Source organism: Eubalaena glacialis, chromosome 3, assembly GCF_028564815.1.
Source record: "Eubalaena glacialis isolate mEubGla1 chromosome 3, mEubGla1.1.hap2.+ XY, whole genome shotgun sequence".
Lineage (NCBI taxonomy): Eukaryota > Metazoa > Chordata > Mammalia > Artiodactyla > Balaenidae > Eubalaena > Eubalaena glacialis.
In genome coordinates, this window is record NC_083718.1 from 99,196,558 (window position 1) to 99,214,829 (window position 18,272).

General features: G+C 34.1%; 1 protein-coding gene across 2 annotated transcripts in view; it reads right to left on the reverse strand.

The window, feature by feature from the left end:
• The window catches only part of STXBP3 (syntaxin binding protein 3), a 53,746-nt gene that overhangs the window by 19,887 nt on the left and 15,587 nt on the right, over positions 1-18,272 (reverse strand). For both annotated transcript variants that reach the window (XM_061186236.1, XM_061186237.1), the window contains exons 5-11: positions 16,565-16,643; positions 15,229-15,329; positions 10,410-10,564; positions 7,018-7,108; positions 4,081-4,205; positions 1,401-1,496; positions 1,209-1,266 (exon numbers count right to left, since the gene is read on the reverse strand). In XM_061186236.1, coding sequence (XP_061042219.1) covers positions 1,209-1,266; positions 1,401-1,496; positions 4,081-4,205; positions 7,018-7,108; positions 10,410-10,564; positions 15,229-15,329; positions 16,565-16,643 — 705 coding nt within the window. The remainder of the gene's footprint in view (positions 1-1,208; positions 1,267-1,400; positions 1,497-4,080; positions 4,206-7,017; positions 7,109-10,409; positions 10,565-15,228; positions 15,330-16,564; positions 16,644-18,272) is intronic.

The following is an 18,272-nucleotide window of genomic DNA, read 5'->3' on the forward strand; positions in this document are numbered from 1 at the left end:
ATCTGAATAGTTCTGTAACTATTAAAGAATTTGTACGTAAAGACTTCCCCATAAAAATGGAAAACTCCATGCCCAGACTGCTTCAGTTGTGAAGTCTTCCAAGCAATGATGAGACAAGTAATAACAACCTTACACAAACACTTCCAGAGAATATGAGAGGGAAAACATTACAACTCATTTAAAGACCAATATAATTTTGCTGCCAAAACCTGACAAGATTATCTCACTCACACACACACACACACACACACACACACACACACGAATTATTACAGGGAAATACTATTGTTCATAAACCTAGAAGTAAACATTCTAAGCAAAATATTAGCAAATAGAATCCAGTGATATAGGAAAAGGATAAAGTATCATGACTAAGTGGAGCTAATTCCAAGAATGCATGGTTGGTTTAATGTTAGAGAATCAATGAATGTAACTTATCACATTAACAGAACAAAAGAGGGAAAAAAATTTCAATAGGTGCTGATAAAGCATTTGATGAAATCCAACACCTACTGCTGATTTAAAAATCAAACCAAAAAAAACCTGTTGGCAAATATGGAATAGAAGGGAACTTCTTACTCTGACAAAGGATGTAACTAAAATAACCTAAAACTACCATAATACTCAATGATGAAATATCAAACACGTTTCCCCTTAGGTTGGGAATGAGACAAGGATATCCTGTCACCAGTTCTATTCTACATTATACAGCTAGGAGGTATTAACTACTAAGAAAACTAGTTTAAAAGGTATACAGATTCGAAAGGATCAGGCTAAATTTTCTATATTCGCAGATACTATTGTGCAACTTTCTGAAATGATAGAAATGTCCTATATCTTGATTTAGGTGGTAGTTCCACAGGTATGTGTGTGTATGAATACATATATATGTATGTAAAAAGTTATTCAGTATACACTTAAGATTTGTGCACTTTACTTAGGTAAATTATACCTCAATATAAAAAACCTAACAAGAATGCATTAATGCAATTGGCTAAATGGCCTTTTAAAAATAAATTTTAATGGAGCAAGACAGAGAAAATGTTGCTAACTGTTGAGGCTAGGTAATGGGTACATGAAAGTTTATTTTCTCTACTTTTGTGTATGTTAGAAATTTCCCAAAATGGAAAGTTAAATAGATAAAAAATTTTACACAAACTTTAAAATTCACCTTCATCATTATCTTGAAAGTTAAATAACACTCTTACCTTTCCTTCCGTTGCTTTCTTTGTTGATGAAATTTCTTTCATAAGCTTGGGAATTTCCCTGTCAAATTGTGAGAGAAGTCTTTAAATTTCTAAGGTGTAATTCTTTACAAAATATTTTAAGATTACAAAATGTACTATCATGTATTTAGTATTTTAAAAATGTAGAATAAAAATTAAAATGAGTTCACATACTCTAACACAACTGCAATATGCCGATGTCGAATTCTGACCCAGAGGTCATCATCTTCTTCAAGGATTGCCTCCTTTTCTTTCCCATCTGTTTTATATCTACAAGTAGAGAGAAGTATGAACTTTTGGATTATTTTCCCATCCAAAAAGCGAAAGAAACATTTTTATAAACAATAATTTTAAGATACAGCTCAAGAAACTGAAGAGTACATCCACTATTTTGGAGGATAATGAATACATACTCAAAACTAAGGCATATTGCTATCCATACAATAAAGATCAAAGTGCTATGTCTACCAAGACCTTTTTACTTTCAACGTTAGGTTTAGCTGTCATTATTATAGAGTTTTATCTCAGCAAAGTGGTATCTTAGAAACAAAAATTCAACGTTCCACAATCAACTTTAAGAACAAGAGTGAATACACTAACAATTTGTATTCTAGTTGCTCAAAACACTACTTTGACGTTCTAATAACCATCAACTCAACTATCAAACATCCATTAAGAAAAGAAATGTCACCCCCTAGTGTAGCCTATTAAGTACCGAAGGTGTTTCAGAGTTGGTACAAAATTCACAAACATATATCATCTGTTTCTATACTCTTCCTTAACCCTATAACCACATCTCCTTTAAAGAATGGGAAAGGAAATGAGAGAAAAACTAGTGTAGCCATTAAAAACCTTGATTGCTTTAATGAGTTCTACTGAACTGAGAGGCAATTCAAGAGGTTCATGAAATTACTCAAAATGGGCTTCCTGACTGCTTCCCCAAATATAATTCCTCGCTTCTCTTTTTATGCAAATAGCCAGCCTCCTTCCATTTGTGGCGCTGGAAAATTCAATCATCCTTGGGACTGTCAACGTCCTGAGCCAAGATCAGAATGGACAGCATTGAGCTTTCCTAGCACTGGATAGCAGACAATAAATGGAGATTTCTGCTGTATAAATATAATCATTTCTACAATCCCCCAAATTTCAGGCCCCGTCTATAAAACCATCTACCTATTTGGTCTTAATTACAGATGTCCAAAGGCAGAACGACTGTGCTTAATTACAAGACTGCACTAAGGACAGAGGCCTTTTTGTCATTTAAAATGCCACTTTGTACTTCTTTAACCTTTGATTTATAAACAAAGATTAAGGTAGCAGGCCTGACAATACTAAAAGATGATGACAATCCTAAGAGTACATTTGAAGAGGTGACCAAGATGAAGAACACAGTCTGGATACTTAGAAGTTTCTGCTCTGCATTATTTCCATTAAAAATTGGGATGGAGCACAATCCACAGGGAGTTCGTGCTTCCATCTAGTCTTATCGCTGGACTTTTTTGATTCATTCAAAAAATCTCTGACTTCTTTGTTTTTGTTTTTAAATAAGTCTCTCCACTACTCTTAAAAAATTAAACCTTGCTTCGCTTGCCAGCAAACCTAGGGAGATAAATTAAAAAAAAAAAGTGCTAGGTCAGAAATGTCGGAAACTTATGTCAATAGTCTGGAACCAAATTCTTAAGTGCCATCAGTTTAAGTCGTTTCTAAATCTCTTGAGCAACGTAGGTTTAGAGACCTAAAGGATAAGAGAGGTAAACAACATGCTTTCTGAAAATTCTGAATAAACTGCTTAAAACTACTTTTATATTAGAATAACTACTTTTATATTAGAAAAACTAATTTTATATTAGAATAACTACTTTTATATTAGAAAAACTACTTTTATATTAGAAAAATGTTGATCTACGTCATCTAACATTAATACAAATAACAAAGAAAAACTCAGAAGCCAGGATTTGACCAGAATGCAAATAAAATTACAATAGAAAATACAAAATTAGTTTAACAATATTTGGTTTAAGAAAAAATATTAAGTATTATAATTGGCACAAGTTTTTGGATCTTTTTAATTAAAATTACTAAATTAATTTAAACATAAAATTTCAGAAAACTAATTTTCTTTTTCATTACTATGCTCAAAGCAGTAAATCTTAGCTGAAAAATGCCAATTTGGATTTAGAAATTATGATATCAAATAACATGTTATATATATATGTATATATATGTGTGTATATATATATACACACACTCATAAATGATACACAAAGGTACAATAAAATGGTTCCTTAACAGAAAAGTGATTTCATTTTTTATTTAGCTACTTGATATTACTTTTAAAGTTAATATGCTTATATCAGAGTTAAGTCAATAATAGGTGCCAAATTGGTAAGCCTGTATCTATTCTCAGTAACCATCCTAATTAGGTTCCTAGTCTTCTAATCTTTTTAAATACACTATGTTGACAAGACACACATATAGATAACTTTTGGATGTGTGATTCAGAATAATCACAGCCTAACCAATTTGAATATGGTTTCCACTTCAATAAATATAGTAGTGGGCCTGGTATTTACTGAAAAGTACAAATTCCAGCTGTTTAAAATCTGTTTTTGTTGTAGACACAGTTAAGGAAGCAAATACACTGAAAAAGCTTCAAAGCAGTTAAATTACACATTAACTAACAAGGTCAAGATATTTTTAATAGATTATGATTATAGGGGTAAGAGAAGGATAAAGTCTCTGAAGAAAAAAGGTTACAGGGGCTTTAGATTTCTGGTGCCTGCACGAATCATTAAATGCTAATATCCTATCCTGTTTGTATATGCCCTATATATTCCCTTCAAGTTATACTTGCTTGTATGTATCATTCTCAATCGGCAGTAGATCATATGCCATTGCCTGAAAGGTCAGTTCATGCAGGACAGTGGACACAGGATCAAAGCCACGATCAATTATTATGAGCTGGGAATGAGTTTTACCCTGGAATAACAAAATAAAATTATCTTAAGAAACTTCAATTTCTTTGTGTGAACACATTTTTAGTATCTTAGAAAACAAAAGCAGACTTTTCATAAGTTCTGCCCCATTCCTAAGAATGTGAAGTTATATTAAAACAGAAAAATCTGAGTGGTATAACAGGGAAGAAAATAAGACTACAAAACCAAAAGCTTTCATAATTAGAGTAAGAGGCTATACTCAATAATACAATATTGTGAAAATTCCTTTAAAAAAAGTAACATTTGGCCTGCACTAAATCTATTTCCTTAGGAATTCAGCTCCATAAACACTAAAACTGATATAAATTATGAATAGTAGTTATTACTTGAGCTCTTTATGCTACACACTGCGCTAAGCAAGAAATATCCATATTATTTAATTCTTATAGCAACCCTGTGAGACAGGGATTATTAACTCCATTTGACAATGGGGGCATTAAGGCTTAAAATTAAGTAACTTGCCCAAATCACATAGCTAGCTAGTGTGTGGTAGAATGGAGATTCAAACCCAGGTCAGCTTCACTCCATGGCCTGTACTCTTAACCATTATGCATTTTAAAAGGTTACATTGATGCCAGCTAAGATGGTAAATTACAATGAAAGCTTTGTTATCATTAACTCACAAACAGCACTAATCATTAAACAGTGAATAATAGTGCTGGGAAAAATCATTGTTAATATCAGCATCTTCCATACTTCATTTTAAAAAGTAATAAATTCTTTGGATTATTATTTGGAGCAGTGAGAGATAACCACAACTCAGACAAACATTTCTTATTTATTTACTTATAGCAGACAAAGGTAAACTACATAGAATAGATCTTTAAAATTTTTTTTAGTTAACCATTCACTCATTTAAATAAACCTTGAGATAGTACGGTATAGAGATTAAGAGCACAGCCTCTGGAATCAGGTAGATCTGGGTTTGAATCCAGCCTTGACCACTTTCTTTCATTTTTTTTTTTTTTTAAATTTTTTGGCCACGCCACGCAGCTTATGGGATTTTAGTTCCCTGACCAGGGATAGAACCTGGGCCCTCGGCAGTGAGAGCGTGGAGTCCTAACCACTGAACTGCTAGGGAATTCCCAGCCTTGACCACTTTCTTGTTGTACAACTTTGGACAAATTGCTTAACTGGTTAATATCTCAGTATTCTCATTAAAAAACAAACAAACAAAAAATATATATATTTAATCAGAACCTCTGCCCTATAAGATTACTGTAAAGATTAAATGTAATAATACCATGAACACTTAGCACAGTGCCTGGCACTTAGTAAGCCCTCAATACATGTAAGTTATGAGTCTTCAGAAATATGAATAGGAAAAAGACTGTGCAATATAAGTGCTATATCAGGGCTTGGGGTTATGAAAGTATGTGAGAGGAAGAATCGCTTGACCTGACGAGTGAGGAAAGACTTCAAAAAGGAGGTGACACTCTCTCAGGTCCTTGAATGAAGAAAAGGTATCAAGCATTTGAAAGATGTATAATTTCTGAGGCAGAAAGAATGGAAAGGACAAGTTTGGTTTTTGTGGATTTTCCTTTTTCTCATTGAAATCATGAAGGACTAAAGGGATATTAACTAATATAATGATCGTTTATCTCTTTCCTCATTCAACAAACATTTATTGACTACCTACTATGCTATGTATACCGAGCCATCATCTTCATTACAACCAGGACAACAGATTTCACTAGTCCTCCAAACCAAAAACTAGTAACTTTTAAAGTTCTAAACCAACATTACATCTAATCTTACACCCTCCATTCTAGCCAAGTTGTTTGATTGTGAATTTTGTCTTTTTCTCTATGCCTCTGCCCAAAGAATCCTGTTATCCAAGAAAAAAACTCCCTCTTCTGTTATACTCATTCTTCAAGCTCAAGGGCCTCTTCCTCTAGGATGCCTTCCAAGACTCCAGTTACAATAAGATTAAGCCCCAGCCTGTTCCCACTACATTTCATGTATTCTTCTCTCATTCCTCTTACTACATGCACTGTAATTGGTGGTTTCCTTGCCCATCTCCTCTTCTAAACTATCAACAGTTCCTTCTTTTCATTCTTCAGCTACTGTAATATGGCTTCCTAGCCCTCTGGCACCACCTCTGTCAGTCTACTCAAGCTTTTCACTCTCCAACCCAAGCTCAAATGCTAGAATTCCCCAGGTTCTAATCTTAGTCTTAGATTACTTTATATTACCTTGATAAGATAGTAATAGCTATCATTCATTAAACTCCTATTATATGCCAAACACAAGCTAATCTGCCTAATCTTCATACCAACCAAGCAAGGTATATATCATCTGATCCATTTTATAGATGAAAATACAACTCAGAGTAAATAATATGTCCAAGAACACAAAGCTGGTGATAACAGGAAAAATTATGTTTATTAACTGTTTACTCAGTTGCAAGCACTATTCTAAAAACTTTTTATGTATTAACTCATTTAATCCTCTATTTTATAAAATAGTATTCTCTTATTATCCCCATTTTATAGATAAGAAAACTTAGGCACAGAGAAGTTACATCATTTGCTAATTGACATCTCTATGAATTAAATGGCATAGCCAGGATTTACACAAAGTGCTTACTTCAAAACCCTTATCTTCCCCTCTAAGCCACACTGTCTATTAAGACTTCTACTACCACTTATATCAGTGATTCCCAAATCAAAATTGGGGATCTGTGTTAACGATTCTCAAATCAATACTGGAAAATGAATGACAACAGTTTCCTTGGTTTATAAAGAAATAAGACAGACTTTATGCATAACCACTATTTGTCTTTTATATGTTACCTTTATTAGGCTCTTTTCATCAATCTTGTAGTAGTTTTCAAGTTTTTTTTCAACAAGCTGAGCAAGCTTACTGGCATTATCTAGAGGTTTACTAAAAACGGAAAAAATGTTCAAACAATTATCTTTCTTTCAAGACACACTTTACAATATCATCAAGTTGAATTCTAAAATTAAACCATAAATTTATTAATTTAAAAGATTTTATAAACATGGAGAAGTTCAGATAATACATCAAATATAATGCTATATCAATTTGTCTAGATTTTATCAATGTAAACCTTATCATATGTACTTCAGATTTTTTTTCATATGAAGGAAATATTATAAATAAAACCACAGTCCCTTTATTCCCCTCCCAATTCCCAGTCTTCTCCGCCACCCCTAGCTACCGCCACTCCAAGGCAACTACTATCATGAATTTGATGTGTATTCTTCCTGTCATTATTATTATACATATGTTTACTGTTTTATATGTGTTTTAACAGTATGTTTTTACTGTTATATATATGTGTGAGATCTATCTATGTTGACACACATATCAAATTTAATCATTTTAGTTCTATATAGTATTCCATCATATGATTTATACTGGATTCTATGCATTCATTCCCCTAAAGATGGACATTTAAGTCATTCTCAATTTTATACTATTGCAAACAACATTGAAACAAATATCTTTGTACATACATCTCCATGTACATGTTTCTCTAGATATATTATTTCTAAAAGTATAATTGCTAGATTATATGGTATGTACATTTTCAACTTTTCCAGATATTACCATATTACTCTCCAAATTACTTGACCAATTATCTCTCCCACTAGCAGTATGAGATCTCCCTACATGCTCTCTAACATTCAGTCAACTTTCCAATATAGTCTTTTGCATAAAATCTTATATACCACTGTCTTCTAAAATGATAAAATCATACTCTAAATTGTAACTTCATGATCAGTGACATTAGTATAACTTCCGAGTCTACAAGAAATTGTTGGAAAAGGCTCTTCAATTAGCACACCAACCTCAAAAATGGAGGCTCTCCTTGTAAAGGGCTTCAAAGTGTTAAAGGACCTTTAGGTTTTATACCTCAAAAGTAAATAAAGCAGCAACTATAAAGAATAATTTATTACAAATTTTGCTTTAAAATATTTTCAAAAGGAAATAATTTCATATTAGAATTACACTTGAAAAGTCCATGAGGCATAAAAGAATACTTTGTGAAAGAACAGGTAGGATTCTAAAAGCCTGATTATTTAACTATTACAATAACTCCAAACAGGTCCAAAGGTGAGCTATTAAATTATAAATTGGCCTCAGTTATCCCTCAGTATCCACAGGGGATTGGTTCCAGGACCTCACTCAGATTTCAAAATCTATGGATGCTTAAGCCCCTTTTATAAAATGGCATAGTATTTGCATATAAACTATGCATATCCCCCATATACTTTAAATCACCTCTAGATTACTTATAACACTAATACAGTGTAAATGCTATGTAAATAGTCATAAATACAACGTAAATGTTATGTAAATAGTTGTCTGCATGTAGCAAATTCAAGTTTTGCTTTCTGGAACTTCCTGGAATTTTATTTTTTTAATATTTTCAATCCACGATTGGTTGAATCTGAGGATGCCGAACCTGTGGATATATATGGCCGACTATATTACATACTCATTTCCCTGAACAGAGCCAAACACCAAGAGCAGAAGCTTGAACAGAGACTGAACTCTAGCAGGAGATAAACCACTTAAGTTCAGAATGTAATTAGCATATCACCTATAAGAAAAAGAATGTTTCCAACACCTGAGGTATGAGTGAAGAGCCTGTTTGGTCACATCTGAATTAAGGAGATTTACTATACTCTTTCTAAGTAATTAACAGAAGATTTTTTAAATGGTCAAGAATAATGAAACTTAAATATAAAGTACCAGATGAATTTGAAATTAAACAATGCATCCAACTACGTTGACAAATGTCAATGTTTAAGTTAAAGAAACTTTTAAAACAGAAACAAGTGACATAACTTATTAGTAGTAGTACAGTATATTTACGTCTACTAGTTTATTAGTGTCATACACTATTTTGAGTTCTTTACAGATATTAACTCATTTAATTCTAAAAACAACCTTATAAGGTGAGTACTATGATTGCTCCCATTTCATAGATAAAGAAACTGAGAGCAGAAGGATCACACAGCCAGTAAGTAGCAGAGATTAAAATCCAAGCTGTCTGGCTATACAGAACAACATGAATGTCTAAGAGCATAATACTGAACAAAGCCAGAAATAAAAAACATCATAACCCCATTTATACCAAGTTCAAAATCAGGCAAAACTAAAATATGTGTTATAAGTCAAGATAGTAGTTACCTCTGGGGAGGAGACAGGGGGTGACGACTAGAGGGGATCATGAGGGGGGCCTCTGAGATACTGTTAGTATTCTATTTCTTGACCTTGGTGAAGTCAGATGGGCATGTTCACTTTGGAATGATTTATCAAGCCATATAAATATAATTTATGCACTTTGCAGTAAACTTTACTTTTAACAAGAAGCAAATAAATAAAGGTACATAGTACTAAAGTCAAACTTTAACTTTTAAAAAACTCCAAAAATCGGGCTTCCCTGGTGGCGCAGTGGGTAAGAATCCACCTGCCCATGCAGGGGACACGGGTCCGAGCCCTGGTCCAGGAAGATCCCACATGCTGCAGAGCAACTAAGCCCGTGTGCCACAAATACTGAGCCTGCGCTCTAGAGCTCGCGAGCCACAACTACTGAGCCCACGTGCCACAACTACTGAAGCCTGCACGCCTACAGCCAGTGCTCTGCAACAAGAGAAGCCACCACAATGAGAAGCCTGCACACCACAATGAAGAGTAGCCCCCGCTCGCCGCAACTAGAGAAAGCCCATGCGCAGCAATGAAGACCCAATGCAGCCAAAAATAAAATAAATAATAATAATTTAAAAAAAACAAAAAACCTCCAAAAATCTATTTAAAATGGCTACTGGAATTAGATACCATAGATATTTAGATACTATAACCAGTATCCAGATACTATGACTATTTAAATTTGGTGGAAATTCAATAAAACATTAAATGTAAGATGGTATTCCCCATAGGACAACAAAGACATTCTTCTAAGCATTCCTTAAACTCATGAAAAATATACATGTAAACCATACCAAATTTAAGCTCTGAAATTCAGTAATAGAGGCTATTAGTTACTCTGAAATTTAAGCCTTAAACTTTAAATCTCCTATATGTACAGCATAATTTTATAAAGAAAATAAATTCTGCAAATCAACACACAAAAGCACAGAGACATTACTTACCTCTATACCAAAGAGCAAACAGACAGCATAACATATAAAGGCACCACTGAGTGTCTTACCTTTTATATCTTACTCCAGGATTTTCATCCAGGGTAGCACATACTGTAACTATCTGCTCAGCCATCGCTTCCATGATGATATCTTTTCCATTTGCATTACTAGGGTCTGGACTGTAACAGTAATAGAATGCATCTGGTACATCAAGAGTATATACCTAAGTTAGGCCAAAAAAAGTCACACTGTCAATTTAGAAACTTGACTAAAAATATATACCTAGAAAAACACAGCTATTCCTTGGGATTCTAAAAAAATAATACTTGCACCAACCATGCTGTTTCCTGAAACAACTGTGTCTTTACCTTAATCAAATCTCATTTTCTCTGTCATCTTGATTTCATCCTTTATTTCTTTTCTCACTCTCCTTTCCTGCTTAGTCTACCTCTCTCCTTCAATTCTTGTTTCATATATAGATTGTACTCTTTGATTTTCTCTACCTGTGCAGCAGATGAAGAAATCTGAGGTAGTCAAACAAAAATAAAAATCTAAAACCTGGCACAAAGAAATAAAACAAAGCCAAAATTGGTCTATTTATTTGACATACATTAAAATGTTAACCCATTAGAGAATAACCTAGAAATTTTCCAAAGTTGATATATATCTTCAACTCTTTAGCTTATACTCTTAATGTCCTTAAAATAGAGACATACTTCCCCAAAAGACACAGCATTGTGCCAGACATAGTACTGGTCTTACGATATATACGGTGAAACCTCACAGACATTTTTCAACTAACAAAAGCATTTACTTACACACAAAGAATTGGATTAGAGATTTACTATTAATGTGTTATTTGAAGAATGCAAAAGAAAAAGCTCTCTAATTGGAGTTGAGATTTTCCCATTAAATTAATTTTAATTTTGTTTTTTAAACAATGATAGTAATCCCCCTTAGCCTAGGATAATGTACTGAGTGTAAAAGTAGACATGTAATAAACATTATAGGTTAACTAATGAATTATGAATAAACTTCCCTGCACTTCCTTTCACACAAAGTAATTCGTTTCTCTGAACATAACCCATCACTAACAGCAGCAGCCTGAACATAGACAGAGATTTAGCTGAAGCTAATCCACTTATGTCTGTGTTGCTGTATTAACAAAGTCTTAGTTGCTGTATTAACTGCCAACAAGCACCCTACAGCTGGACTGTGGCTTTCTCATAGCATTCTATCCCATTGCAGTAGATAATATCTGTTCAAAAATATTTATTGCCCTCCCTACAGGGCCTCTCCCTATGGGAGTATACTTCCCACTCATTGATATCAGGCTTGCTATGGTCATTGGAATGTGAGTAGAAGTGACATGTGCCACTTCCCTACAGAAGCTTTAAAAGCCATTGTATGGCTCCACCATTTCCCTTTTCCCTCTGCTATGTCCCAGACAGGGGCTACTCCTTCAGCCTAAGTCCCAGAATGAAGAGGATGTAGAGCAAAGCCCCAGTCAAACCACAATGGACACTAACATGAAGGAGAAATAAACCTTGTTGTTGTAATGCACTGTGATCTGGGGAGTTGTTACCACAGCTTAAATTAACCTTAGCTATTATCTAATACTCTAATGAACCAAATACAATTTTGGAGCTGGTTTTCATTCTACACTCACATCTTCCCTTTCCTTCCTTCTCCTCCCCCCACTTTCCATCACCACCATGACATGTTCCTTTAGACTATTACTAAATGCTTTCTTCATCTCCATGACCCACAATCAGCTCCTTAAATATAGGAACTCTCCCCCCACAACCTCCACCTACTTTTCTTGCTAAATTATAGCCAGCTTAGCTCTGTTTCTACCTAGATACAATCTAGCACCCTCTCCACTAACTATACCAGACTTTTTGTACTCCCTGAGGTCCACTGTAAACAAACTCCCTTATATTCTTTAATGCTTTCCATCTAATTGCCCTAACGTATATGTGACAGCATTAATTACCTTAAACCCTTTGAAAGAGAGCTTTCTTTAATCCCTTTGACTCATGGATTCAGGAGGAGTCAACCACTTTCCTCTCTATGCAACTTCGAAATATGATGAATGTCCAACTTCTCTTCTTCGGAAGACTATCGTATCTGAATTTACCAATTTCTCCTCAACGATCACCCGACTTCTACTTTTCCTTAAAGACTTTAGGACTTTTCTGTACCAGCCCACTTTCTGCCATCACTCTTGATGGAACCTGGTGCCTCCTACAACCTGGTCCCAACCTACCTACAGACACAGCCTTATCTATCATACCATCACCTATTATAATCCTTATTCCTGCTGCTCCCCTGCACTTTCCTGCTTCTGTATCTTTGCACTCACGCTATTCTCACTTCTTAGAATATTTCTTCCCTCTTCATTACTACCTTATGAAATTCTATCTATTTTTCAAGTGTTTTCTCATTTTCCTAGTAAGAACTAATCTCCTCTTGTGGCAGACTATGAGCTGCCTCCTATAAAACCATTGTTCCCTTACTTTTCAGTAATCATACCAATTATTGGGGGTAAGCAGCCATATGCTCGGCTAAAAGACTACATTTCCATTTTCCATGCACTTGGGTATTGCCATGTGACTAAATTTTAGCTAATAAGATATAAATGAAAATGTACTTTCTTCTTTCTCTCCTTCATCCTCCTTCCTCAAATGAGAATGTAATAATTCTACAGACATCTTGGATCATGAGGGCCATCCCTAAGAGACCAGGCCCCTGACAATTTTGTAGAGCCAGCATACCGGCCTTATATAGCCCACTTCCTGACTTTTTGTATATTAGCAAGAAATAAATTTCCAACTTGGTTAAACACTGAAAGTTTAAGTTGTCCTGTTATATGCAGTTGAACCTAATCTTAACTGATGTTGTTTTGAAGATGTGTAATACTTTGTATCTCTTTCACAGCTCTCGGATGAGGGTGGGGCACATATCTTGATCATCTTTTCATAGCATACTCTTTGCATCTAGAAGACAATGTCCACTGCACATGATCTTGATAAATGCTCACATAGGCCTTTGCTTACAGCTCAAAGCAGTTAGCAGTATTTCATTTATATCTTCACTTGCAAACAAACAAAAGGTCATAATACAAAACTGAGAAAATTACAATTTTCACTGTAATTTCCCCATAACAGTTAAATTTATTAAGTAAACTCCCTTAAGATATTTATCAAGGAAGTAAATTAAAAGAAAAAACTTCTTAGGGGAAAAACATAGCCAACAGATAGGACCTTAAATAATCACAACATTTTGCAAAGACTGGTAAGTAGAAGAGTCTCATGAGATTTGTCTATACACACAAAGACAAGTTATTTCCATCAGCCATCAAATTAGTCAGATATATACACAAACCTCTCCTTCAAATACAGCAATTACTGAAATTTACTGAATTCTGAGGCAAAAACCATATTTATCTTCTGTGCAGCAAGATGCTCTGGACACATTTGTAATATTTATCACACCATTATTTAATCCCACATCATTTTAGGAAGCCCATTTTCACCCTACACTGAACTTACATATCATATTAAAAAGAATAAATCTAAAGGTAACCTTTGGAAAACAGTTTAATGTTAAGCAGATATCTTAAAATTTTACAAACTTGATTATGGTCTTTCTTTGTCAAAAACAGCAACAGCTTAGGGACTTCCCTGGTGGTCCAGTCGTAAAGAATCTGCCTTCCGATGCAGGGGACACAGGTTTGATCCCTGGTCGGGGAACTAAGATCCCACATGCCACGGGGCAACTAAGCCCACGCGCCACAACTAGAGAAGAGAAAACCCGCATGCCACAACTAGAGAGAGAAAACCTGGGCACCGCAAAGAAAGATCACGTGTGCCTCAATGAAGATTCCACGTGCCACAACTAAGACCCGACACAGCCAAATAAATAAATAATATTAAAAAAAAAAAACACACAAAAAAACCCCCCAAAAAACCCAGCAACAGCTTAAAAGAAAAATTTATTATCCAGGACCATTCTATTTCTTAAAATATTGACCTTAGAGTTCCAAACAACAGTAAACTATTTCAATTCTATGAAATGTTGGAATCCAAACACAGAGAACAGAGCTAAACAATGCACTAGCTGTGTGATTACGGCAAGTTACTTAACCTCTTTGATTTCCCCATCTTTAAAATGTAGATAGAATTATCATCTATTCATAGGGCTATTGTGAAGATTACATGCATACATTTATGTAAAGCATTTAGGAAAGTGTCCGACACAGAGAAAGTACTATGTGTTTGCAATTATTAACTGAAGGCTCATTAACTATTCCAAAGGCAAAACAAATCTACAAAAATCCTTCATTTTATAAATTAAAATAAATAATAGTTTATATAACATTATGTAAAAAGTTTACTAAAGAACTTTGTTTTAATATCACAAATGGTTACAGAAGCTAAAAGTATTTATCTCTTTGGAGTCATTTAACAAACATTATGCTAAAAATCTTTTGGTTTCATAATCTGATAGGGCTGTAAACCTTGACACACACAGGACTTAGTGGGAGATGTGAAATTTAAGTCCACTTTCATTATTAATGTTATATTCCAATTTAGTACTCATGTTCCTCCCTTCATCAGAGGAAATGTTTATTTGTGGATTGTTCAAACTTCACCAAATACATAACATATAAAACATCTTTACGATAAACCTTATTAACAAATAAGCTCATAAAACTGAATTTTAAAATCCACTATAAACTAAACTTAAAAATAAAAGGCGTTTGGGTCTTCTGAGCACAAGCTGCCCATTCTCCTTGCTTGACCCTTGTAACAAACCTTTCTCTGCTCAAAAAAAAATTTTTTTTAATAAAAAATAAATTAAAAAAATAAAAATAGAAAGTACCTGAGATTCAAGTGGAATGAAGGAAATATTTATTTCTTTACATCTTCTTATTGTCTTGGAGCAAGAAGCCTTAATTTTGTTAAAGAGACTATCAGGGCAAACTGAGAGGGAAAAAAAAAAAATCAAAGCATATAACTGCATCTAAATTTTCATTCTTTTGAGTAAATCATTCCAACATCCAAGAATATTTATTTTTTATATATAATTACTGACTTTCACAAAGTAATTTACTATGAGGACAGAGATAATATGTAAATACTGTTTTTCACTTTATAGAACAGATGCATTCTAGTAATGAGGGCTGTAACAGAAATTCCACTTTCCCCATTCATATCCACTGTAACCTAAGATATATTTCCTTAGAGAGCTGCTAACACAGCAAACTAAAATTGTTAGGAAGGAAAATCAAGTCCAAACTAAGGACTTAATAAACTTTCACAGGACTTTCGGAACTTCTTAGGAATTTATACTACTTTTCTAAATCTGCCACTAAGTGCAGCCACACCACACAAATTTTTAATTTTCCCTTGAATTACAGGATATCCTCTAGTGTCAGGAAATTCTAAGCCTCTAAACTAGTAAGTTCTGGACCTTAGAACCTGTCTTTTCCCCCCTTTTACCTAACTGCTTATATAGTTTCACTAAAACTAGGTTGGAGTATCAACCACTGGTTTCTGCTGTCTTTTAACATGTTGTTCTTTACCCTCAAAATTCCTTAAATTAAAAGAGGCTTCATACTCATTAAATTTTATCAATTCCATAAACATGAATTTCTGTATAATAAGGTTACTTAAATGACAAATACTTATGATATGGCCTTTTAAAAAATGCAAGCTACTACTAGGTATGAGATAAATAAAAATTTACAGGAAAAATAATATAGAAAGCTGCTTTTTATTTGAATGTACAGCACAGAAAAAGAAATGTGATAGGTTTTCTCCCTTAATATTAGCAAACAGATGGCAGTTTCTTCAGTGCATCTCCCAAAGGGTCTTATTTTTTTTATTATATAATCAAATCCCCAGTTGAAACTTTTATTTAAAGAAGAATTCTTCCTGTTATTGGCACAGAATTTGAGGGATAGCCCTCTCCATCAACCCCCTCACCCCTGTATACCAGCAAAAATGACTATCTTTTGAAACTAGTTTGGAATGATTTAATTTTCTATCACCTTACCATGAATTAGCATAGAAATAATCTTATATTTTTAGATTCTTTCTAACCTAATTAGAACAAACAATAAATAGTCACTAGTACTAAAATAGCATTACAAGAAATATTTCATAATTAATAGGATTTGAAATAATAAAGCAATAACTTTTACAAAGCTACTTACAGTCAGTGAAGTAGATATACGCTGCTTTGTATTTGTTCTCCGATTTACTTCCGAAATCACGTAAAAAACAGTCTACAGACTTAAAAAAGGTTAGATGTTAATATATATTTTATCAAATACTAATTTAAATATGCTAGCTTTTGAAATAACTAAGATTATTTTGATGATAAAGTAAAACCTTAACTGTCAAAAGATTAATTTATAAACTGATTTTTTAAGATGCTATGTTGTCTAGCCAGAAGCATAGTAAGTAGTAAGGTAAAATGTATGAACAGAGTGCTGTTTTAGTGATGAGGAGCTCTAGGAATGGTCAAGTGACTGAGAAGCTGAAGCAACATAAAAGACAAGACCACTGGAAGATAACAGATCAAGGAACTGAGAAGTCAATGAACGTACTGAAAGTATTACCTACAGGGAAAATGAAACCATCCAGACTATGACTGGAGAACTGCTGAAGAGACTGACAGTGAGCTAGGAGCTAAAATTGTCAAGGGGGATTAGAATGAAAAAGCCAAAGGTTGGCAGACTGCGAAGAGGAGGGAGAGCAGGTAATATAGTCTAATAGTATTTGCCTCTATGCTGGTAGTTTTAAAGATACAGTAGCCTGAAAGCAAAAATGAAGAACAAACAATTTAATTCTCTCTCATCCATCTGTTCCCTTTTCTTCTCCTGCAACTCCTAGAACTAGTATATTTCTGTTAGAGCTCATGAATCTATCCTGCAAGTCCCTTATCCTTCCCCTCATGATTTCAATGATTGTTTCTTTGCTTTGAGATACTCCATTTTTATCTTTTAGACTATTAATTCAAATTTCCATAGTGATTATCCTCTTCAATTAACTATTTAACTGAGAAAATACACTTCTGAGTTTCAGAAAGTTTATGTGCTATACCAGACTCTTAAGTGTACTATTTTTCTGTTCTGGTTATCATCCTTCCCTCCAAGCCCCTATATGTTGCTAGATGTGCCCTTTTTTTCATTCTTACTAAACCGTCTCTCTCTGGCCACCTGACCTACTTAGATGTGTGGTTGCTTCTCTTTGTCAGCTCACTTGAAGCTTAGGTTTAATTGTTGGAGTATCCTAAATAGAGGCAGTACCATAAGAAGAGGAAGGCGAAGAGGAAGGCAAAGAAGTTTCTCCTCCTGACGGCTGTAGGTATAAAAGCAAAAAAACCACCCAACTGACCTTTCCCCTAGGGTTCACAGATCTCTTATACACAAACTCTTCCTGAAATCTGTCATTTTATGACCCTTGCTTGGGAACTCTCTGATGCTGGTCTCCACGCGCTCACCCAGCCCCTGAGGAAGGAAATCTCACACCAAGTTTCTCTACAAGTACCCAAGGAGCCCAAGGCCTCACATGCACCCAGAAGCCTATAGAACCCAAGAGGTAATTGATTCAGGACAGGAAGAGAAACTGGAGTTGGTTGTGGTAGATAAAGGAGTCACATTCAGGTACCATTTTCTCTGAATCCTTTGATTCTTTACTGAATACATAATTTTGTATCCTGCTTTTGTCACTAACATTAAACATGAACATTTATATAGATCATTAAAATTTTCTAGAAACCTCATTTTCAATGGCCACATGGTCTTTCATACCAGTATTTGTTAATGTTAAGAATTTATCTGGATATCTTTATTGCTTTTGAAATTTAGTTTGACCATTTATTTGATTTTTTTTTTTTTCAATAAACTCTAAGATTCA